We start from the raw sequence: 27413 nt of genomic DNA on the forward strand, positions 1-27413 counted from the left end.
AGATTAGTATGAATAGTTTTATGAAGTAAACATGCTTAAACAGCTGAGTATTTTCGATTGAATGTCGGTTAAACAGACCGTGAAATAGGACTTGATTAAATCCTGGTAGCATCTATATACCAAAATCGCAGCGCGTCAATTCGGCCGATTCAATTTATACCCAGATTATATTTTCGATTAGATGAAGAAAGTGAACAAGTAAGCAAAGTGAGCAAGTGAGTTAGATGTGGGGTGAATATCACCCTATCAGTTGATAGTATGTATATATGTATATATATATCCACATTTGCTATCCAGAACGAAATCTTGGTTGTTACTCAGAGAATATATCGAGTATCAGGCGTATCGAGGCCACAGATTGACTGCAAGTCTGCCGATGGCATTTAACCTATCTACTACGTTTATAGTACCACTACATATATATATATATGTATGCCCATAGAAGACCTAGTACTATACACAGAGTACTAAACCCCTTTCTTCAATACACTATGTATATTATTTCAAAGCTCTCAAGATTGGTTTTGGTGCTCTGCCGTAACGTTAAGTTGGCTTATCATAATAGAATCTCGGTCAAAGGACATTGGAAAAGGTGGGTCTCAAGGGGGCTGCTGATGGCGGTTGATAATCGCAATACAGAGCATGAACTTAAGGTATATAGGGTTGAGGTAGAGGTGGAGGTAGTGGTAGAGGTAGAGGTAGAATAGAATAGAAGGGGTAAATAGGTAGGTATGTCATTTAGTTCTGTGTTCGTTGGGATCCTGTTGTTGACAACTAATGCGCTTCTATGGGCAAAAGACAAAGCCCTATAATCGTCGTAATAATATACGCGTGACAAGAGAACTCATTAAGGCGTTCAAGTGCACACTGTCATGTCATGTCATGTAGGCGTATTTTAATCAACTCTTTAGTAGAACTCCTAAAACAGATTTTGTAAACATCCTATAAATAATTAATTTCAACAATATTGTTTATCTTTCTCTTGTTTCAATTTTTGTATTGAGATAAAATGACTTCCGATATTTAATTTTTGTACATTAATTTATTACTAATCACTTGCATTAACTGAATAACTTGCGAAATGTAACAGTAAATGTTAAATTAGCTTAATAGAAGTATACAAATGATATATTAGACATATGAGTTGAATCAACATGAAACATGGTTATTAATTATTATTAATGAATGCGTTGCATATCGTCATGTCGAGTGGAATCTAGGTCATCGCGTTGCATTGATTTATCAACGCTTCCCCTAAACCACCACACCATGATCACGGAATTCAACTGCACGTACATTGAGGGCAACCAAATTTGTACCCAGGGTGCATTTAGGGGTCAGACAATTATGATGTACATTGATCAATTGGTTAATTCTTGACCTACTCCAAGGAAATTCAGTATCTACCCCAATGCTCGCCCTTATCACCAATTTATCATTTTAAACCAATTAACTCCATACTCATTTGTCATAAAAATTTTAAATCAAAACTTTTTAATAACTTGTACCGAAACTCGAAAAATTACTGTTATAGTTTAATTAAACGAAAAGTTTTTAGTTGATTAATCTAATTGAATAACTCATAATTGAATTAACGATACGTCGAAATTGAATATCAAAATTCCATGTAAAATATGAGCTATTAAGCAACTGAAAATACGATTTTGAAATAAAGGCTCTACTAGTTTCATAGTTTAAATGCATCGATATTTATTATGAATTAAATGTTTAACTTAATTGACTTTTGAGTCAATAAATAGCAGTTGCAGTACACCGACTAGAGCTTTATGTCACGACTCTAGATATAACAATTAATATTATTATGCAATAAGCGTTACGTTCCGATAGTTAGCAAGAAGAACAGTACCCTGTCGAGACCACCTACCAATCAATATCTACTCACACTCTTGGCTATACGAGGGAGGTAAAGCCCGAGCTACCAACGCCATTTGCCTCACACTCTTGTTCTCTCTATCTCTCTTTCACCTATATATCTGTACGTATATGTATACATACACATATATTCTCTTTCACTCTCTATCTATGCGATTGCCGTAGCATTGTCTCTATAGACGAACCCGTTCACGCATCTATAGAATCTACAGATATCCCCGGATAAACCCGGGCAGCCCAACCCCGCTTGAGAGAGAATCCGCATAGGCTCACCATATGCGATAACGGGAGAATTCACAATTTAGTTTGCACAGGCGCGCGTCAACTCATCGATTTCAAGTTGTACCCAATTACAATAATTATCAAATTTAATTCGTTAGTGTGTCATATATGTTTTGGACGGCTCTGATACAAATAAGTGTTACAAGTAACTACTACTGATCATATTTTTTTTTAGTATAAGTATTGTTAATTTTCATCTTTATATATAGTAGAGAGAAAATGAGTTTAGGGAGATTGAATGATAGTTCATTTTAGCGGCAATTAAAAACTAATGAGCATGAGATTATTATCAAAAATTAATTGAAATAAATTTAGGGACTTTAAATGGATTTGGAAGATAAAAATTTATTTACACAATTAAAGAGTCGTCAATGAATATTAGGTCAAAACAAAATTTTGTATATTTTAACAATTTTTTTTTTGGAATTCAGTAAAAATTAGCTGAATTTTTTTATCTTAGATTACGGGGTGGGAAAGTGCTTGAGATGATTTAGGGAAAAACTCATTTTTTATCTTACACAGGCTGTCATTTACAATTACTCTTTTTTTAAAGAAAATAAGAAAAATTTACAAATTTCACAAAAAAATTTTTTATCCAAAATAAGATATTCTAAAGAAAATTATATTTGACCGACTATATATTCGTAATTCAATTTTTTTTTGTAAATTATAGTTTGAGAGTAGTTTACTGTCAATAGAGAAACTTTGTATTAAAAAAAAAAAATGTCCTCTTCTATTACAAGAAAAATTTAATATCATACTAAATTAAGAATATATCAACTCTTATATATATGAACACGTTATCATCGCTATTCGAAAAATATTAATATAATTTCTAACATCACCGTCCATTTGACGGAGTAAATTTAAATTTTCTCTGATTGCACAGAAGACATAAAACGAAATATAGATTGAAATTAGTTGTATATTAGCCTTTTGATATTCTTTTGAATTTTTTTTTACGCTTTACACAATACTATCCGCAATTTCACTCAAAAATTTTCATTCACACTTTACATTTTCAATATTGCTAGATTGAGTTTCCCTTTGTTAGAACTGTTGCCAATTTACATGCTACGTTGTGTTACACTTACTCAGGGGTATAGAGAAGCTATTAAAAACCTGACCAATATAGGTCAATTAGTAAAACATTCAAATTTATTTCAAAGTACAATGTAATTGCATTTAAGTGATATGATTCATTTATTTAATTCTCTCGGAGTTAAATTTACTCCAAAGAGGAGTTTATTTTAGTGTAAAAACTCCGAATCAAAGTGAATTCACTCCGAATTTTCAACACTGTGTTTATAAGCTACTTTTTATTTTAAAATAATGACCACACCCAGTAAAAAAAAATCTATAGAGGAAGGGGGAGCAAAATGGGCCCCTCAAGAAATGAGGGCTTATATATAATATAAATAGTCAGCCAATTTTGCCTCTAAGGGTCCATTTTGCCTCACTCTCCCCTAGTAAGGGATGGAGGGAGGCCTTAAATTTTGGTCCCCATTTTGCTCCCCTCCTTCCCCTATCTATTACGGAAATCTACATGAATCTGAGGTCTAAATAAATCGATTAATATCGATATAGATTTAAAAATTGAAAAAATTAAATTTACATCGATCAAATTTCGTTAGATATAAATTTTTTTTTCTCGGACACAGAAAATTTTTCAGTAATAATTATAAAAAAAGTAAGATGCAGTAAAAACATATAGTTAACATCTAAATTTTTTCTGTGCATATTGTTATATATATATATATATATATATATATATATATATAGTACTCGATAAAGATATATATTAAGTGCCATTTCTACTTAGCACAAAGTAAAAATTTAAACAATGGTTAAATGTCCAAACTTGATAGGAAAAATTTTATCGAAAAATTTTTTTGTGTACATAATTTTGAATGTACAAGAGAAGAAGGCTATAGCCTTATGTTTATAAACACTATTATACGTTAATTAAAGTTTATTGACATTTGATTCTGATTTAAATTTGAGTTGGGTAATTAACAAAAATATAAATACATGTGTCATTGTTTTGGTAGAATAAATTATAAAATAAATTAACTCTAAATATAAAAAAAGTTTATTATAAAATTAAAAGTCCTATAATACAGTTTATGTAAATTGTTTACAAAATTTAAGAATCTGAAGAGATCGTACTATTTTCTTATAATAAATATATACAAATAAATAACTTTATTTATTTTGAATTTTTCATTGATTATTTATCAAACGAGGTTCCAGTCGGTATAAATTTACTGCGAGTTCGCTAAACTAAAAATAAAAAAAAAGTAAAATAGTAAAATTCCAAATTGCAAATCAAAAAATTTATTATAAGATATGCTAGATAACTCACCATGTTTTAAGTAGATATAAAATTTTTTAAATTATTCAGTACCGCAGTACATCCTCATTACGTCAAGTGTACAGGGATTATAACAGCATTCATTAACGATTCCTCCAGATGGCCGATTTTTAATCTCAAAGCTTCCGAAAAATTCTCCATAATAGGTATCGCAAACTAACTCCAATGCGTTACTCAGATCTCTCGAGCAATATCGTCTCGAAAAATTTTTTCCTATTAAAATACTTGGTGCCGATTCAGTGAATATTATCGAAGCACTAATAAAGAAGACAACTACAATAAATTTAAACCATATCTTCGTTGAATTCGACATTTTCCCTTTCGGCTATTTTAATATTTACTAGACAATAATTTACATAGATCAATCTAATATCACAGAATTACTATTAAATACTGTATGCTATTAATTAATACATCTATGTAATGATTAATTATTGCAACTTTCCTATTCCTTGTACTTTCGAATTTTATGTTTTTTTTTTTCTTTGGTAAGGGAAACTACAAACTACTATTTTCTTTACTATAAGAGAAGTAGTTCGTGTTTGAATGATGCTGACCGAAACCACGAAATTTATAGACCTCGTAGCAAATGATAACGTCCGAAATATATGGAAGGGAGAAAAAATTTTTGGGTGTTAAAAACGTCTGTACGATATGAGAGCGACATAAACATGTTGACTGTCTGAGTGATAAGAGTCGTTAAAAACCTTATTTCTTATTATTACTAAATTCGAGACAGCATTTTACCTGGGGTCATTTAAATACTTTCGTTTTTCAATATGAACACAAATATTACCTTTGCTGATAAACTTGTTTATACATACATATATATACATATACATACATATACATATGTATAAATATACGAATACTAAAAATGATCAATTTTGTATATATAATAAATATATACGAAATTAATACTGTAGTACTCAACCGGAAAAAAATAATTTATATCTAACGAAATCTAATTTTTTTCTAATGTTCTATTTAGTGAAATTCATATAAATCTATTTGACTAAAAATTAAAAGTTTTTTTTTTATAAGGTCTTATTATATTTTTAAAAATTGAAATTTTGAATAATTTACCTTTTTTAGCTTTGGTTTACGCAGATTTATAGTAAAGCTAAAACATTCTTCTTTCATAAGAATTAGTTTTGCGATTAATGAAATTGTTTCCTTTAATTGCAGTGGAAAAAAAGTTACTTTATCATTCGATAGCATTTTGAAACGTAAACATTTTATTCATAACTTAGTGCTGATATTATGACATAATATACATATGAATTTTTCCTTTCTTATTACGATAAAAATGTTATTAATATAACAATCACTTAAATGAATTGTGAATTTCAATGAATAACAAAAACAATGTCATATGACTAGGTTAATAAAGATAATAATGAATTGAATTGTTTTGACATTTTAATGTATGTTCATAAACTATATCTTCTAGCCTTTAGTTATTATTATAATATAGATATATCTTTTATTGTCATAGTATCGATGTTTTTTACCGAAACATATTCCGTCTCACAATTGTATCCCATTAACTGCAGAATTATCTCATTTCCTGTTTTTCTTTTTTTAACTGATAATATTTTTCTTTCTTTGAGATAAGTAAATATTTAAAATCAAAAAGTAAACTTTTTAGCGCCACTTAAAAATAGTTAGCACAAGCAGGTATGTGACAGATAAAATAAAATAGTCCATTCTTTTTTTTTTTTTTTTTTGTAAATATAGATGTTGTCTTTTTGATGAAATTATTATTTTTGCAATGAATTATTGAAACAATCACAAAAAAAATTCTAACAAAATTTTAATTCTTTAAATAAAAATTACTGTTTTATCAAGGCAAACTTCACTGTAAAAAAAAATTAGGGTAAGTCCGTGGTGTAGGGGCTGAAATTTTCGGTGTTAAAATATTTTACGGTGTTTAAAATCAAGTCTGTGTACAAACGGAATTAATGAAAGTATAAAATGTAGTTATCAAATTGTCAACTTTGAACTATGCTTTATGTTACAAAAAACATCAGAGTTACGATGAAAATAATTATCATGTTAATAAATAATATTTTTTATTAATTTTCATAAAAAACTGATTTTTTTTGTGTTTAATAAGCTTTCTAAAAAAATAATACTTTGAACAGACGCAGTTTACCCCGCTTTTACACCGATAGTACTCGCCTTTACACGGATTTAACACTGCTCTTTTTACAGTGTAGAAACAGCCTGAAAATATTGAAATTCCCTTCTAATAAATATAGTAAATGATGCGACTAGGGCTGAAACAAGACGATTTCAGACTAGTGTGGTTGACTGACAGCCGTAGATGAGATCTTACACTCCTCGTTTTACTAATACTACATTAAGCTATTTTAAAATATTGAAAATAAAGATTTCTAAGCCAATAATTCAACTTGGTATCGAACGAGGTATATCGAGCAGAGGGCAATGACTCTGTCGATCGGGATTGTTAACGTGCAGTAATTCACCGAGAACATTGGGCTTTGACCATTATATTGCGCAATGAGTGAGATGGAATACACTGCAGAAGCTTAACTTAGCGAGAGCCGAGTAATAGAGAGTTAGAGACAAGAGGGAGAGAGATAGATGAATAGATGAATAGATAGATAGAGAAAGACTGAGTTAGGAGCGAGATGAACTGATGCAGAGGACATTAGACCGTAGGGTGGGAATGTGGCGCGTTAATTCCGTGCAGCTGATTAATCGGAAACGGGAACTATCGCGCAAATAGGCGATAGATAAGCCGCATCGGTTTGTCCTCCAGCGCGATTCACTTTAACCAACCTCGATTTCCCGATTCAGAGAATATAGATCGTTAAGCTCTTCGCAATTTCATCTATCTCTTTTCATTTTACTTGATTCATGAAACATTGACGTTCAATTGTCTTTATACTCTATACTGTGTACTCTATGTACCACTATTACTACAACTCACTCCCCCGGTGTTCTCATCTGTAGTTACAAGAGATGCGACGAGACGATCTGCTCGTGAGTGTATACCAAGCTAGTAGTAGAGCTACAAGGCTCAAGAGCAGAGGGTGGAGACGATCACGATCGATTTGTCGCTCGACCACGCGTTGCAGTAGAACAACTCGCTCGTGTAATCGTCCTCTCTGCTGAACATGACCAAGAGGAATGAGGTGTAGGGTTGATCTGAAATGATCGGTTGAAATGAAATATCTGACTACATAGATGTCTATTTATTACCTATATTCGTCGGCTCTCATTTTTGTTGAGCCAGTCAATGATCGGTGCAGGTTTTCATTTTTTTTTTTCATTTCCGGAACAAATTGACCGCAATTTAAATAAATACTCAAATCTCATCGTCACGTTATTCGATTTTTTCATTAATTATTTTTTTACTGCCAAAATAAATTTTAAGTAGAGCAGGATAAAATGGACACCATTTTTTTTTAACAAATATTTATATTTATTTATTTTTCTTTAATTATCAATTTAATTAAAAAAAATTAATGAAATAATTTGAATAATCAGTCGATGTCAGAAATTTTTTTTAGGACTTAGAAAAAAATTTTTCTTCCGTTGAAAAAATTTATTAGAGGTAAATTTTAATTTTTATTCAGTTGATCATTTAAATTTAATAATATCAAAGTTGAAAAATAATTAAATACATACAGCTTGGAAGTGATATTATAATATTCGCGTAGATTATTGTATAATTAGTAGCAGTTTTTAATATAAATGGAATAAGCTGAGGTTTAATATCAAGAGAGTAGAGCAACTGAAAAATAATCTAACGCAATACGTACGAGTGGTTGCATATGTATATGTACATAGATGAGTGGTAGATGCAATTGCTGACCATGCGATGTCTATGACTGAAAACGTGATTTTATTGAGATTCATCAACTCAAATATTGTTGACTCACAATGTCTCCCCTCGGTTTATAGACCACTGCGAGTAGGAGTTTTGTGTAAAAACTACTCTCAGAGCATTGGGTTGTTTGATATGAGTACTCAATAGTTTACTCAAGTCCTTTGTGTTAACAACCATTACCATCGGTTATATTTTTTTTTTCTATAACTTTATTTCTATTCTTTATTATCTGTAATATTTTTACCATCACTATTAAATGATATCATCTACATAATTTTAATTTAAATCGAAAAAAGTATTTTATTAAAATGAAAATTTTTTTATCACCATAAAAAATTTTTTTTAAATAAAATATAAAATTATTTAAGTTCATTAAACTCTACATTATAAATCCAGGAGCATTTAAAAGTGCCTACGTCAGCCATCACTGATGCAACAGTAACTCAAGTGCCGTTGAAAGGATAGTTAATTCAAGGTGTCGTTGAAAGATACCAAGTACGTCGTGACTTTTTCCTTAACTTCTTGTCTCTGTCTTTTATCCTCGTTTTATTTTTTATATTTTATTCCTCCCTCAGCTTTTACTATCCTACGATTTCTTTCTTAGCTCGCAATTCTTTTTTTTATCGTCTGTTACCTTTACTTCTGTGGGACTTTCAACTAACTTCTCTTTTCATTTCTAGTCGGATGTTCTTCAATTTTTATTTTTTATTTTTACTATTTCTGACTTTTACTTTTTCACTCAACTCAAACTTTTTTACTTACCAACTCTCTCTTTCACATTTATTCATCGCATTGTTCAAACGTCGTCTACTGAGACTAGACATCCGATCAATATTACTCCATTGTACTGTTAATTTATTTGAATCCTTGAATTAATTCTTTGTCATGTATTTATAGATTCAATAACTATCACTGAAAAAAAAAACATCCACTATTATATCAGGTCTATATAAATATTGACTCCGTAATTATTGATCCCCGATTAAATATCATACGCGTAAAATCGTATTGTGCCTTTTCTTTAAGCAATGAGAATAATATATTTCGACTCTAGAATTCTATCAATATTGAGTCAAGATATTTTATCCAAAAACTATCTGAAGATGAATAGTCAGTGGTCTATAAATTTTATATGATTCAATAATTAATTAGACCATATAATTTAGGCTTTAATTATTATTATGTCTAAAAGCAAAAAGACATCGCAAAAAATATAATTTTGATCTATGGTGATCTAAATCCTGCATACAGCTAAGATCTACGAAGATCTGGTTTTTCCATTTTTTAGATCAAAACGAAAAACGAGAAATCACTAAACGAAAAAAAATCAAAATTCCGATTTTTATTAAGATTTCAAATCTTTATTAAAAAAAATTTCGAAAGTTGTAGATCTGAATCGATTCAAATAGATCTACTCTGATCAAAGTAGATCTAAATTACGGAAAAATCCGATCTTCGTTGATCTGATTAGATCTAAATTATTTTTTCTCAGATATATGTTTAAAGGCGTTTTCGACTTAATTTTCTTTTAATCAAATTTTAATTTCAACTTAATTGATCAAGAAAAAAAAACGCATGCCTTATCAGTTCTGATGATCAATATGTAGACTACACGGAGAAAAATGTTGGTTCGAAACCTGTCAATTTTTATTATGCTGTCGAGCAAACTTCAAACAGGAGATGAAGCATCCAAAAATTTATGACGCTCTTATAAAAAATTATTATGCCGCATCATAATTATTATAATATATGAAAGTAATTATTATTGAAGCTTATTGATAAGTTTCTTGCGCGTAGTAAGTATTGTGATACCGCATAATAATTTTTCTTATGAGCATTTTTTTTTTGGATGCTTCACTTCCTGTTAAAAGTTTGGTCGACAGCATAATAAAAAGTGGTAAGTTTCGAGCCAAAATTTTTCTCCGTTTACTAATGACGTGATATGATATATAGAACTTTTTTTCTGTTATTAATTACGGCCGAAAATATTTGAAAAATATTTATTATCTCTCTCCGTTGGAATCCGTAAATAATAGTGTAATATCAAAACACAACTGCTATCATATTTAATTGATATGTTAGTCTGGGATGCTTATGTATGCATTAAATTAACGAATTTAATGGTTCGATAGTGAATATATCGTGGTCTAAATTCATATAGATGCATGGCTGTAAATTATATATGGATTCTGGTGATACGTAAATAGAATTGAATTTATGATCGATATACGGACACAATCTGTATGAGAAATATTGACGACATTGATTTGAATTATGATCTTACGGAATGTCAGTTAAATTTTTTAAAATCTTTATCAATAGGTTTTGTCATGCTTCAAATATATATTCGCTTTTAATATAAAGTATGTTATTTTTATAAATAAAACAATAGCATAAATTTTCACAGCAATTTTATTTATGGGCGTATTGATTTATTTAGTGAAAAAATTTTAAAAAATAACTATTCATAAAGTACTTGATACAATTTATAAACGATATCCGGTTGTTGAAGCCAAAAGTCAAAGGAGTTGATAAAAAAAAAAACGTTAAAGTTGTAAGGAAATATTTCCGCTCACTATTAAACAATTTCCAGATGGAGAAGTTGGAAATGCATAAACATTTTTTTTTTGTTTTCTTCATCTTTTTACTTATTTTCTTGTACTGGTCTTAGCTGTATTCAAGATGAGCACTTCAGTAGATGAACTTTTCTGCCTTATAAAATACTATGAATCTCGTGAAAACATAGAGAGTAAAGAATGAAAAAAAAGTAACCAAGTGAAAATGTGCAATGATATCGAGTGCTACGAAATTTACATCAATTACACAAAATTAGTTATTTATATAAAAGTAATAAATGGTACGAAAATAACTTTTTGAAAGAAATAAAGAATTTTTAGATGAAGGAACTACTGGAGAAACTCAGAAACACGTTGCGGATGTTGATCAGAAAACTTTTTGTGTCTTTAGCAATGAAACACTTTCAAGTTATATTTTCCAGATTCTTTTTTTTTTTTTTTTTAGATGTACTTTTCAATAAATTTTATAGAAGTACATTTTCATTATTTGTTGTTGTGGCATTAACTTTAAGCTTACTTTTGTTCTTCTTTTGATAAACTAATTTATAAAATTTTTTGAATTCAATTTTCGTTCTCGCTTTTAGATTTGTAATGATATCCATATGTAAAAAAAGTTTATTTAGTAAGAGAAAAAAAAATTTTTTTCAATGAATTTTAAAAACTAAAGTTTTTTAATCACAAATTTAAATATTAATGAAAACTTTTTAAAAGTAATTTTCATATTACACTGAGTTTCAATCTTCGTTTAGCTATAATTGAAACAAGTAAATTTCAGACCGCGATTCAGCTGGTTCGGAGATCATCACTTTCTTCATTAGAGTAGAAAACGCGTCTAGTTTCTGTCCACTAAATGAGTTTCTGACTTGATCTCATCCCTGTGAAAATCAAATTTACTTATAATTATCCTCAGATTAATATCATATGTCATTCTAACCAACTAAGAACTAATGCACTACTGCTTGTAAGTTGACACATTGTGACTAATGTTGATCCTTTAAGCTCTAAAATTCAATCTGGATAATTAATAGTATATTACACAATTAGAGAGGAAAGTAGGACATTCCAACCCATGTGCATAATTGCCTACTCGAGCCAAAGTCAAACGTTGCAAACACGCGGATCAGAGTTTTACCTTCCTCACCAAATCTGCATCTGAAAGTTTAAATTTTGGTTTTTGGTTTGTTTAAATTTCTCATAAAAAAAAAGAACGGGTTTACTCTCTAGAAACAAGGGTAGGAATTTGGACTTTCGCCGCAGGCATGTTAAAAAAAAATCTAGTGTGCAGTGCGGAGAAAATCATAATTTCGATATCCATGTGATGACAGTCCCCGTCTTCAACTCGGTTTATCATCCTCACCCTTGTCTAAAATCGTCTTATTTCAACCCTCGTCATACAAGATACTTTTAATCAACTGAAATTATCTATTAAAATGAAATTGAAGATTTAAACTTCCTAAACATTTTACATTAATTGAAGATAAAATAACATTAACTTCCGTTATTATTCAAAATTAAAATAAAAATTATAAATAATTATTTATTACTCAAATTACTATTATTATTTTTTTAACAGCAGTTTCTTTAAATATATAAATATTAATATCAAATCTGTTTAATCACTTTCAAAAATTTATCAAAAATTTCAAAATTTATTTTTATTTATATTTTACTAACTCTTCTTTAACACATCCTCTATTTTTTTCTTTATCGCCTGCCATTATTAAAGTACATATATACATATATATATATGTATGTATATATATATATATATATATATATATACAAAAATTTTGGGATAAAAATTCTCGTATCTACACGTCATTTCAAGTTATTCGTCGAGTTATTTCTCTTGAAGTTCGTCGACTACGACCCATGACATATATATACAATTTTTTGTTTTATCTTTTTACTAAGACTACTTCAAGACTACACAACTCTTTTCACTGTACTTTGCATTTTATTGCTCGTCTCATATATATTTCTTCTCGTATTTCTTCGTCTGTATGAAATTGGAAAAGTCTCGAGTTGAGTTCGTATAAACGACCAACGCATATCATTACATAAAACGAGTTCTTTATAGTATAATTATTATTATTATTACTTAAATTTTATGGTTGGCTACGTATTTATAATAATCTTATCATTATTTTATACCCCCTTACATAAATGCTCTTACAAATTATCAAACTGTATAAACAAAATATCACATCATTGTCAATCACTTTGCCGGACACAATTATATCAGGTTCGATTCATTAATTTTGAACGGGTTGTAAAACTAACGAATTGTAAAAAAATGAAATTTAGTTAATTAATAATTATCAGTAAAAAAAAAGTTTAATAAGTTGTTTTAAAAAATGATAATATCTTGGCTGTGTTAAGTTGTACTGAAACGAAAATTTTCGACTGGCGGATTATCCAAGCATTTAATGAGGAGATTAATTCCACTAAGAGCTGGATTAAGAAAGTTATTTGAGCAAAAAAAAAATTAAATAAAAGTTAAATCATAACTTTGTGTAGTGTACTAATATTCTCAACTATGAATATTATAATACAGGTCTAAAGAATAATTTATAAAAAAATTTAATTATATGCATCATTAGTGTTACTTTTGTGATAATTTTAATACAAAAAGTATTCATTAATTTTGATATTATATTTTTATTAAATCTGATATTGTTAAGAAAAAATTAGAGAAAAATTAATTTTGAATTTAATGGTTCAAATGTTTAAAATTACGGCGAAAATATTGGTCGTGTAAAAAAATTTTTTAAATAAAAGTTGTAGAAAATTTAATTTTATAAAAAAAATGTCTCTTATGGTTTTCTTTTACGACCAGTATTTTAACCTTAATTCAAAAATTAAGATTAATAATGAATGATTCAAATTTTTGTTAATCATGAAAATCTTAATTTTTAAATTACGGCTTTCTTATTATTTCTAAGAAAAAATTATAAGAAACATTTTTTTTATAAAATCAAATTTGGAACAACTTTTAGTTGAAAAATTTTTTTACACAACCATTATTTTCGCCACAATATCAAAAATTTGACATCATTAATTATAAATTGTTATTTTCAAATTAAGGCAAAAATTTTGGCCCTAGTAATAATGATAAAAAAACACATAAATAATTAATTTACGTTAAAAGTTAGAATTGAAATTTCATAATGAAAATATAAATTCCCTCGTTTATATACGACAACTTCTATCAACCGTAAAATTGATATGAAATTGATTGAATTGTTGAAGAAATAAATTTTCAACGCGTTCTCCTTATAATTTCGTCGATGATCGATCACTCTGCGAATAAAGTAAATTGCTGAGAGCCCATCATATAGAAAAAATGAAGGAAAAAAATGAGCCCGCCAAAAAAAAAAAGAAAAAAAAACGAACGCGTGTACAGCAAGTAGAATTTCTCACACCATAAAGTCTATGTTAAAGTCATTGAATTCTCTTTCTCTTTCTCTATCTGACTCTTTCATTCTCTTATATTGGTATTGGGAGCTTTTAGCTTTCACTTCATCATCCAGCATCGAATACCAACGTCTGGTATTACGATCCATTTACGTCGCGTATTGGTATATTATACGAATAAGGATGAAAATCGATTTGGAAAACGATAATATGAGGCCAAGAAGTTTGAGAAGACGATGAGAGACGAGACGTCAAGTTCCGAGATGTCTTCTGTCCTCAACGAGTTTTCCTGTACTATACGTCGGGCTTGCATAGCTAGCTATCAAGAGAAACGAGGATGCTACCGAAGCTTTGGAATTGTCAGCCATCAGAGCAGACTCTCACTCGGGAGATTAACCTGGAACGAAATGCATTCCAACCATCCCCTTATTTTCTCTCGTCCTCTATTCGCTGTTCTCGTCCTTATTCACTCCTTCCATCACTACTTCCGTCGCCTCTACCTCTTGCTCTATTCTTTTTCATTCTTTTTTCATGTATAGTCTTATATAGAGGTGGGAAATGACTCAGGCTTATTTTCTCCATTTTGCCATTCGATTTCCTACGATATTGCTTTACTTCATCTCATCCCTTTATCACGCATCACATCCACATCTACATCCATAAGCATATATGTATATAGAAGTATATGTATGAACGCAAATATAATATCTTCTATACAGAGCATAAAATACCGTAAACAAAACAGCCTTAGGTGATACTGCCGTCGTCATAAAATTTTTACTATCTTTAATAGAGACAGAAAAAAAAACCATACACACATACCACAAAAAGGCAACAAGACAAAGTAAAAAATGAAGAAAAATATTGCATCACATGAACCCCATTCCTATTGTATATTCACACACAACATTTGTGAAGTTTTTTTACGTCAACATAATGGCTCTATATATGTATGTATGTATATAGTGTATAACACTAATAACAACTGCTGTTACAAACTCCAACCATCAACACTAGAAAAATCTCGACGAATTTAATACTACGGAGATGTGGCAGTTTTCTCAATATAAATACGAGGTGTTAACAACTCGTTGAATCAAGACAGTTGTTTTGTTAGTTTGCATACTTTATCTTTTTATTTTTTACCATTTCGATGCTGTCATTGTTTTCATATTTTTTTTATATCTCTTGCAATAGCTAAATATAATGTCACTATTAACAATTACTGCAAGTCATATTTTTTGTTCCGTTGAGTCCTTAATAAACTCTATAACCTCGCGGGAAATTTAAATAATTATTGTAATTAAAGTTGGTATTAAAATTTTTAAATAACAAAAAATAAATATTAAAAGTTTTATTGTCTTTAAAAAATGTCACGAGTCATTTGAACTATGGTCGTTTGTTCTTGATTGGTGGGTTTGTATTCAATAAAGCTGTCTGCTTCTAAAAAAGGATAGAAAAAAAAATAAATAAATACATACATGGAATAAAAGTTGACCGAAAAATTCGTCGTGTCTGTTGGTCCGTTGAGAATTAAAAAACTATATATTTAAAGCAAAAAAAGAAATACTAGAGCGCGATAACTGGTGAGTTCCGGTACTGTTATGCATATATATATATATGAATATAGTGTCACAGTAAATGTAAATCGTACATAGCCGACGAATAGTAATCCAGTGTAACCAAGCGCCCGGTTTAATGATAACGATGCGTGAGCGGCGTGGCCAAATGACGCGAGATTCTCTGTAATTAAGGCAAAGAGAACGATTACCGCTGGGAGTATAAATACAGGGAACTTTCTGTGACATTCACACACTATCGTATCTATGCACAGGAATATTGCAGAACTAGACTCGAGGCTCTATTAATAGGGCAAAAAAAACGACAATACCCAAGGATTCAGAATGGCATTATAAGTTAATAGAGATAGAGGTATGAATGCAATTAGAATTTATATATTGTAAAATGAAGAAATATTATCATGATTCGGTTGAGCTTTAGGACGCTTCCGCATGGTGGCGCGTGTAGGTATGGTTAAAGGTCAGCACTGGTCACACTATTACAAAACGCAACAACAGATTTTCACACGGGCCATAACCAAAATGAGGTTATTGTTATATAGGCATACATGAAACACAACCCTATGGCACAGGTGTAAATGCTTATAGACAAATCTGTCGGCATAAACTTCACACGGGCATATGTGCATATGCCAAACCACACATGGCCAGAGGCCCTTGTCTGGATTCCAAGTCTAGTCGTAGTAGTACAGTAGAGAGTAGAGGCTAGAGGGCACAATAGAATTGAGCAAAGTGAGAGCGAGAGGGAAGGCAAATGGTGATTGCCAACCGAGAATATTCCTCTCTTGTTTCCTCTGTCTTTCTCGTATGCTCTTGACTACTGTATGCTAGTCCTTCTACTGCTGCTGGTTTCAGCTATGGTTATCAAGCTCCCGTTCATGCATAATGCACCAACCAACGATTCTTGTACTACCCCCCTCGTAATGCTCGGCTGTCTCTTCTGTCGGTCGATCGTACCAGTAGAAAACACATATATACGTATGTACATATGGCAATATATATAGATCGGTATATGTGGTATATACCATCCAGCTTTATTGAACGATAAGTTAAGAGTGAGGTATATATAATCAATGAAAGAGTAGCGGTTGTACATTCAAGAGTGGGTTTTTACTCTCATTCCCGGTGATGCATGATTCTAACCACTGACAGATTGCACATTGTAAATTATTGTTACTTGGATTTTATGAGCTTTAGCAACACACTTAATGCTTTTACACAAAACATCCTGTTTTAAATAAATTATCTGCAATTTTATTTAAATGCAGGGAAGATCTCAGCAAAGTGAGCTCTTAATTTTTTTTTTATCGATTACTTTTCTTTCACTCATTGATTCAATGGGAAAAAAAGTTCATGAAATAATTTGCTCTTATTGGGTGACTATACAGACACTTTATCGAAAAAATAAAATTTTTCATTGGAAATAAGTTTGAAAAATCTTGTCGAAATCATAAAGAATTTAGTATCAGCCTGATCTAATAAAGTTGTCTGTAATTTAAAATTGTAATGTAATATATTTTAGTATTTTTAAAATTTATATTTAGTAGTTTTCTAGGTATTAATTATTGGTCATCACCAAGAAATGTAGTTAACTATAAATTTAATATTAGATTAGTCAGGGTAGATACAAGAGCAAATATATGTTTAAACTCGCTATATGGCTTAAAGGGGCTTCCGTACGTTAATATAGGATTGGCATATATGCACGTCCATATATCTTGAAAATGTCGGTAGTAAAGTCGGATATACGGCACAGTATATACAGCACAAGACGAGATGAAGCTTCAGCAACTGTAAGAATAATGAAAAATGTTATTTTATGTATATACGTATGCGCGTATATGAAGGAATTTTATTTATAAAAAATATAAGTATGCAAAAAAAGTTTTTTAAAAAATGTCAATGTTATGACATGATATATAATGTCAACTGCAAAAGTAATATTATACAGAATAGATGTATGTGTTTTATATTTTACGTGCACGATAAGATGAAATATCATTCTTTTATTAAATATCAGTGAAAAAGTTTAAATTCTATAGCGAAGTATAATTTCATTTATGTGTAAAAAAAATTTTAATGAATGTAAAGGAAAATTTTATTTCAACCGTAGCCACTTTGATATTTAACTGAGGGGAAAGATACACCATTAAATTAAATAGCTTAACCATAACAGCGGACATGTAATGAGATATTTCCCAGCAAGTAATTAATATTTACTAGCAACGGGAGAGATTTATGAATGTTATTTATTTACTTCCATGTACGTTGTGTACACTCAAATGAGGACTACCCTCTGAGTCTTGATGATACCAGCATGGTTTATAAATGCAAGAATAATTTTACTTAAATTCACTAAATATTACGTTTGATATATTTGTATGTAAGAAACAAAATTTATCATGATTAAAAATTTATATAATATCCTTATAAAATATACACAAGGGGAAAATGGATATGATGATACAAATTCAAAACTTACTGTCATTTTTTTTTTTTTTTTTTTTTTTTTTTTTTTTTTTGTATAAATGAAAAATCTATTAAAATGTACACTATAAAAAATTTTTGGTGTGAAAATGGTGCCCAAGGACTTCACATGTCCACTCGGTGTGAAATATCAAGCCGTGTACTTTTAACACAATATGAGTGCTTACTTTTTTCAACGTTCGGTGTTATTAGCTCCAATATTGTCCGATAATATAATCTGTAATTAAAAATTTTCAAATAATATATATTTTTTAAAAATTTAATACCATGCGTCGTGTAACTTTCACACCGGAAGTGTTAAAAATTTTAACACCAAATTATTTAGACCTACACCGTGAGCTTAAAATTATTTACAGTGATAAAATAAATTTCAGAATAATTCTGAGGAGAGATAAAAATAAATAATAATTGAATTTTTAATCTCAATGATTCTAGGTCGAGGAACACTGCTGGACAGCCAAGGGCCAGTTTTAACGTCCGAGCCACGATCGACAGTAGAATTTTCCAATGACACAGGAGCAATGTTACATTGTTCAGCTCATGGGAGTCCAGGACCGAGAGTAGATTGGTTAATGGGTGATGGCTCGCCTGTGCATCCTATTCCCAACATCCGAGAGATACTAGTCAATGGTTCAATGTACTTTCTGCCATTTGGTGCTGAAAGCTACCGTCATGACGTTCATTCTGCCGTGTACAGGTGCCAAGCGTCCAACAGCGTGGGACGAGTGCTTGGGCGTGAAGTTAATGTCAAAGCTGGTAAGTACTTACCACCACAGTAATCAATGTTATGACCTAGTTATTACATTGTACAGCATAATAATTATATGCCATTCATTAATTAAAAAAAAAATTTTAAATAGTCTTTTATAATTTTATAAAAATCCGTTAAAATGGTCAATTAATAGATCAATTATAATTCCAAAGATGAAAAGTTTTTTTTTTTATAAATACTCTTTTGGATGATCCATATTAATAACACTCGTAAACCATAACGAATCCAATTAGGGAGTTGCCATGAGCGATATAAACATAAGTAAGTGCTGGAAGAAAATTAAAGGCTAAGCGAGCTAGATAAATGTGTTTTAGGTGAGTGAGTTTCTCAGGGAATCGCGCCAACTGCGTTTACCGAGACTTCGTTCAGATAGATTGGTCGCAACTCACCTCTTTACTCTACCGCCAACCCATTTCGTCTGCGGGCTAACAATCACCAGAGTAAAACGTACATTGCCAAGATCGAGATTCACGTTAAGCCAACGGTTTTTCCGGAAATACGTGCTTTACATTTTTTTTATTCTTACCCTGTTAGTGTCACATTTGTTTACTTTTTGAGTGCTTTTATTTTAATAGCGATGACGTGCCAAGGATCGCTTACCCTCGGGCAAAAATAATTAATATTTATGGAGACCTAAATCTTGGATTTTATTTATATTGAATAATTAATTTTTAGTAAAATCGGTTTTGTTTGTTCTAGGGAAAATTTAATCTTAATTTTTTTTCCAATATTGTCAATATAGGGGGGGGGGTACTTCAGAAAATATTAAAATTTCGAGGACTCAAATTTTTTTTAATGATTTTCGAAGTAAATAGAAAAATTTTCAGCTACCGTTTAGAAAAAAATTCATTTTTCTTCGTTGAATCAAAATGTTTTTAACTACTTCACTGACCTCTGTGCCTAGATATCTCACCGTGCCCTACCTTCGTCTAAATATAGATCTAGAGTAGAAAAATATACTATATTTAACTTGAAAAAATAAAGAAAAAATACTTTCAAAAAGTCAATAACAAAGATAACAATTCAAGATTGCATGGTCAATTTGTAAATATGAGTCTATAAATAGGACCAATATGTATAAATATATACATATTTATGATAGCACTATCTTTGAAGATGACTGATAAAATGATTCTCTGAAAAATATTAAATAAAATAGAATTTTTCTACAGTATTATTAAATGATGATTATCACCTCAATCAATGTAAAATAAAGAATATTCATAGAGTAATTAAACATGAATTGAACCAACATTTAGTATTAATTTTCTTATCAGTGCAAAGTGAAACAAGCTTAGAAATTCAAATATTAAACCGATTAGTACAAGTTTAACAGAAGCTGAGTAGATGCCAAAGTTGTTTAAGTTAATTTGATGACTTAGGGATTCCCTCGTTTGATTACTCAGGAAGATATACTCATTACAAGTATACTTTTACAAAGATATAACTATATATTTTTAATCGCAGATCTCTGTTGAATAACATTATCTGTATATATCTGTATAGAAATACGCTCTTGTACATTTCAAATGAAAGTCATAAAAGTACATTTTACTCTCGGTACGGGTAATGACCGTCTCTCACACCCATTGCTGCCAAGATCAAGATTTTGGTACATACAGACTCATGTTGCGCCAACTGCTTTCGCTTCCGCTTTTATTTTAACCAACCTCAACTACACTTTTATATCATTCAGTCTCTAAATGCTTCGAGCGTTTGCTCAAACCTTTTAATGCCGCTGTTTTAGTAGAGCTCTATATATTTTTAAACGAATATCTTTTCTATCCGACAAAAAAAAATTTTTTTTAAATATTCATATTATTATTATTTTTTATTTTATTAAATTTAATACCCGGGCTTTTATATATTATAAATATTTTATTTAACATGAGGTATAATTAAAGTTGGCGTAATTTTATGTCTGAGTGCTCAAGTATAATTTCGGACGACTTCATTATTCCAGTGGTTCGTCAGAAGTACCAAGTTGGAGTTAAGGACTCCCATGTACTAGCGGGAAATACTGGAGTCTTGAGATGTGACATTCCAACACACGCTAAGGAATACGTTTCTATTACATCTTGGGTTCAAGACTCAGCTTTTAATATTTATCCAGCTCCTGAAAGTGGTAAGTTTCATTATTATATTATTAAATATACTTTTTTTTATAAATAGTGCATCTAATATTTTTTTAAATTATTATTATTTTTTTTTTTTTTTTTTTTTTCAAAAACTACATGACCAAAAATTCTACGAGTATCAGTTCGTTCATATTACCTCTGAATATAATTTTTATTTGATTCCTTGTAATTTAAGGAAATATGTCTGATAGCGAACACTTGAAATAAATAATTATTTTTTATTTAAAATTATCAAATCCTCATCATATTCGACTTGTCCTGCCCTTTCTTAGGAAAAAAATAATATATGGAAATAACATAACCATACTATGTCTGATTTAAAAATAAAAACTGTCAAATTTACAAAAATAATCTGTAAGAAGTTGATTATCAAGTTATACAAAATTTACAAACCAATTTATGGTTTGCAGATTTGAATAATTATTTTACATGAGTACCTAATTTTTTTAGTTAAAATTTCAATTTTTAGAATATTTTTTTGTGTATTGTTTACATTTTACAAAATGTAAAATTCTTACTCATAAATAACAATTTCAATTATTGTTCTAATATGAATTTCACATTTTTTTTTTTTTAAGTGAATTTTGCATTTTTTAAATGTAATTAATACATCGAAAAACTGTCAAATTGACAGTTTTTCCTCTAATTTTGACAGAGTCATTTTTTCCATGAAGGCTACAGAAGTTAGAATTTGTAAATAATTTTTTTTTTGTTTTCTTGAGAATAATGTCACTTTTTACCCCAGGTTTTTCTGTATATCTTTACGGAAAAAAATTTAATTGCTACAACAGCAGCTGTAATTGAGGTTACTACAAGTTGGAGTAAAGAAATGCCAACTTCAACTTCGAACAACCTCAACTACACATGTAGTAAAGTCAGTATTATTTATATAGTATGCCTTACTACATATTGGAGTACTAGCTACTACAAATGTTATATACAATATTGCGGTTAGAAGAACCACAATTTGTTTCCGTGTTGGAAAAATCAAGGACAATTTTGTTTTAGCATAGTTATTTATAATATGTTTCTAATTATTCGTGTATTATAATGAAGCCCCGCGGGATCAAAAACTCTAACCATAAATATTTCCCAAGGCATTTAGTTTATTTTACGTGTAATTTATTAAAGTTGCGTAATACATTTAAAAGTTTATAATTTTAATTACCGCATTCGTATGAATTAATTTACATAAAAAACTTTATACTCTTCATTTTTAATCATAATTAAATAATAATTAATACCAGTCATAGTAAAAAAAAAAATTTATGACTTTTTTTTTAATATTCTACTCTAATTAATGATAATAAATTCATCTCTGAAATTATTTATCATAGCAGTTCCATGCATCAATTTCCTGTGCAGAAAAAAATTTTATCCGTAAAACATAAACCGGAAATAACGGAAGGAAATAAAAAAAGTACAGGCAAACTACTTAGTGAAAATAAAATAAAAAGTATTAAACATGAAGTAGATAGAAGACATCGAAAGTTCAAAGTAAAATATGGAGAGAAAACAACGATAGTAAAAAACAAGATGTAGCCAGATATAACAAATATTCATTGACATTTATTTGAGTCGTACAAGCACTGAAAGCTTGGGAAACTAACGGAAGTAATAAAAGGGTAAACTAACCGGGGGTGATTTTTAAACTATAGAACTTTTGAAAAAAGTCAAAATTTAACTTAAGTAAAAAAAATTCTGGTAAAAAATACATTTATTTAAGAAACAGCAGTATTATTTTATAATATTCTTCTTGAAAATATTTATTTTTCAAAAAGAAAACAATGCAAAGCGCAGTACAATATTTGAGAGAATAATTCCATAAAATATTCAGGCGTATCGTGAATTTGTTTTTCATAAATTAATTATTCATTCGTAACAAAAGGAAAAAACGATCATAAGTTAAGATGCTTGGAAAAATAATAAATTTTATGAAACAACGTTTGAAGAAAGACATAAATGATAAATATAAAATAATATAAGATATTTGTTGTGGATTAAAAAATTTTTAAAATAATAATTATTTTTTTATTTTTTATTTACGTATAGTGGTTTTTCTTATGACCTGCATTGAAAATCGTAGTTTCAATGCCTATTTAGCCAGTTGAGAGAAACCACTGTCACTTAGTGGATTTAAAATTAGTTTTTCTCTTTACGGTAAAAAAATATCTCCCTTCTGCCCATCCTGGTAAAAATATTTGGCTGAAAAGCTAAATCAGGCTGAAATCACACCATAACCATAAAACTTTATTCAAAGAGATCGAAATTTCGCTGAAATCATACCGAAACCGTATAATTTTATTGGAAGAAACCGAAAGTTTGCCAAAAACGCATCGAAATTTTATTATTTATAATAAAAAAGCTGAAAATCGGCTGCTATACTGTCACCCTATTTCCGACCATAGTATTCTTTTTTTAAATAAAAATATAGAACTTCAAACGGTAAACTTTTCGAATTTTCGGCTTTTTTGACCCTAAGCCGTTTTCAGCTTTGTGTTTATAACGAAGCTAAAATTTCAACCTTATCAGAATTGCATTAATTTATGATTATCTTGAAAGGTTGATAAAATTTTTTAGAATATTATATTTGATTTCAATATTTCATCGTATATTTTATACCACAAATATAAATAAAAATATATGAATATAATGAAAAATGACATTTGATATTCGGCTAGATTTTCACTTCTCAAAAGTTTAATTTGATCCCCATTATATTCTATGTTAAAAAAAAAATATTCAATACCTTATTTGAAGTAAAGAATTATTTTTTCATCTAAAATTACCAAAATTTTTTTTTTTATTATGATAATACAGAAAATAATGTGAATGCTACTTTGAATGCTTTGTAAATAAAAATCTTTGTAAATTTCGAGTAGAAGAAAATCGTATTCAGTGAGAATGTAAAAAACTTTAAATTATTATATACAAGGAGTACAAATTTTAAAAAATAAAGTTTGTATTGTAGATTGATAAAGTAGATTATTTGGAAACTCGATTGAAGAACAAGTAGCTACGAGAAGCGTTGCACAAAGTAGTAAAAGACAAGCGACATGACAACTTTAATGTTGAAGAGATGTAGTTTCGCTCAGGGTGTTCCAGAGATGGAGTAGGCTAGTATACTGCAGAATGAGGAATGTATATCCGCGCACGAACATTGAGAACTTTGAACCACAATGCAAATTTGCAATGGCGTATACAATTGCCTCCTTCCCCGCAATCTCAACAAATGTCTGCATGAAATCTGTGTACTTACTATTTCGCCTTGTAATACCATGCGAAATCCATTCTCATTCACTCTTAAAAAACAAAAAAAGGCCCATCTGTCTCATCTATTCATAGCATTGTCTGATTCGGTTGTACATGTATACAGAGCCATCTCCAGTACTGAACATCTTTGCTGACTTATAGACTTAAACAAGATCTCCTATTGTTTATCAGCACTGAGTGGATGTAAAACCGATTGTTTTTTCAGAGAGAACAGTCTCTATTCTAAAACTTCACCAAGTCTGTAATTTAATCCTGTTCTCACATATTTAAATTTTATAAGCTAATATTCTTAAGAGGATTGAGTTTCTCTTGGGTCTTTTGTTATCAAGTCAATCGATAAAATGGATAAAAAGTACACGGGTTTTAGTGTTATCTTATTGTCATTTAAATTGTTTGTTTGAATTTTATTTTTTAAATTACATAACTTGCAGAAATGCCAAGGTGCCATTTTTGCGGGAGTTATTAGGTTTTAAAAATTGAAAAAATTTTTTATTTCAAAGCTGTCAGTCGTAACTTTAAAAAATAATAATTTTTTTTTTTTCAATTTTACCAAAATTACATAGCGGATATCAAATAAAAACTTATGGACTATAGGTCCTTATAAATTTTTAAAAAATAAAATTTTAAAAAATATTTGACGTTTAATTGCTTACGTTTGATGATTTTCTTAATTAGTGCGATATAAAAAAATTTTTCAAGTTAATATTATCGGTTTTTTAATTAAAAATTTTCATTTCAAATGTAGCGAACATGATAGAACACAGTTTTAATTGGGGTGAATACAAAGTTTACTTTGTCATTGAGAGTACTTATGAATAAATATAAACACTGTAAATTACCTTCTATAATGAGATTTTTAATACTTACTGCATTATAATTTTAATTACAATTAAACGAAATTGAAAAGAGGGTGTTTTTTTTTTTTGTTAATTTTTAGTCACCACATTTAGTGAAAATATTTGAAAATTATTGACATTACAAATCAAATATTTAAAGGAAAACAGTTTTGCTTGCAAAAAGGTATTATTTTTATTTTTGTTTGTCATTTACCTGCTTTTCAACCGGCGCCAAGAAAGTTTATTTTTTTCAGTTTTAATATTTACCCTCTTTCAGTTGAGATAAATATCTACAAAAAACAAAAACAAAGTTCGATTATCCTCGTGTCAGAAAAGTACAAAGGTAAACGAGGATGTATTTTTGTTGATAAATACCAGTGTTATGACAATACAGCTTATCTGTTTACTTAGTCACTGAAAATTTTGTAAATTGATTATATATATATATATTTTTATAAAATCAAAACATATTGTTTATTTTATTGTGTATACATTATCAACCGTCTTTGAATAGATGTCTTATTTGCGATTATAGGAAAATATTTCATAAAAATTTCATGTGACAGAAAACGGGGTACAGTGGAAAGAAAGCTTTAGATCTAACCCAGTAATTAATTTATGCTGCTTTTCAAAGATATAATTCGTTTCAAATTATTTCGTCTAAATAAATCGTTATTTTAAAATAATATTGATGCAAAAATTATATTTTTTATTTTATTTAATTTTTTACGTTACTCATTTCACCCTAAATACTTCGTATCACTATGAAATCAATAGTCCATAGCTGAAATTTTTTTTTTCAATAAATTTTTGGAACATTCCCTTGTACTCCACTCCCTTTTATTTTATCTTGTCAACACAGTATAAAATTCAATTATTTGTAAACTTTTTTATTCATTTTATTTGAATTCCTGACTAAAATATTTGGAGTTCTGTATGAATAAAAAAAATTCTATAGTGTTATTTTTTATATTAAAAAATATTTATTGTTCGTTTTATTAATAAAGGAAAAAAAATATATGAGATTTCAACAATCATTCATTTATAATATCTATGAAAACATATTCCACGTTAATAAAGTATGATGGATGATGAAAAAAATCAATGAAAAGCGCGAATACCTGCTTACGACAGGTATTCATTCACTTTACTATGGACCATGGGATTCAAGTATAAAAGATTTGGGAAAACGAGTAAAAAAATTCATCCTCATATATATTCATGGTCATGAAAAGTTTGGGTGTTATATATACATATATATTATTTGGTTTTTCGTGGGCAGTAGTGGATTACTAAAACTCTCTCAATATTAACCCGCGTGCAAGGATAAAAATGAAATCGATAATAGCCGAATAGGGGCACTGAATATGAAAGGGTAGATAGAGGTTCAATCAATGAAATGAAGTAGCAACGTATTATCAACACACAACTCACAGGAGTTGAAAAAAATAAATACACATATTTATATTATGTATGCATCAGCTTATATCTATATATGCACGTAATAATAATCCACCTCTGAAAAGAGTAAAAAATAATTTAACAAAAAAAATGGATTTTAATATCGGGATGGAAAAATTTTTATATAAAAAAAAGTAATGCCCACTTTGAACGCAAAAAGAACAAAGGAATAATCATTGTTACATATAGTAGCGCGCTAAAAATAAAAGATTCAAAAAATTTTTAAAAATATCCATAAGAATAAAAGTTTCAAATTTAAAACAATTATTTTAGAAGTAATTAATGTGACAATTTGAAATTTGATTTTTGTAAAATTATTAAGTTATTAAAAACTTATTTTTTTCGCGTTTGAACAATAAAATTTTCCAAGGTATATTTTTTAATAATACATATAAAAAAAAAATATATAAAAGTGGTTTTTAAAAAATCAATTAGGAGAGTGTTTAAAAAAATGTAATGAAA

The 27413-nt window shown here is 29.1% G+C and overlaps 1 protein-coding gene across 2 annotated transcripts in view; it reads left to right on the top strand.

Moving 5' to 3' along the window:
* Positions 1-27413, top strand: part of LOC103574346 (cell adhesion molecule Dscam2) — a 173196-nt gene that overhangs the window by 104135 nt on the left and 41648 nt on the right. For both annotated transcript variants that reach the window (XM_053740874.1, XM_014443333.2), the window contains exons 7-8: positions 18907-19227; positions 21207-21368. In XM_053740874.1, coding sequence (XP_053596849.1) covers positions 18907-19227; positions 21207-21368 — 483 coding nt within the window. The remainder of the gene's footprint in view (positions 1-18906; positions 19228-21206; positions 21369-27413) is intronic.

Source organism: Microplitis demolitor, chromosome 7, assembly GCF_026212275.2.
Source record: "Microplitis demolitor isolate Queensland-Clemson2020A chromosome 7, iyMicDemo2.1a, whole genome shotgun sequence".
NCBI classification, from domain to species: domain Eukaryota; kingdom Metazoa; phylum Arthropoda; class Insecta; order Hymenoptera; family Braconidae; genus Microplitis; species Microplitis demolitor.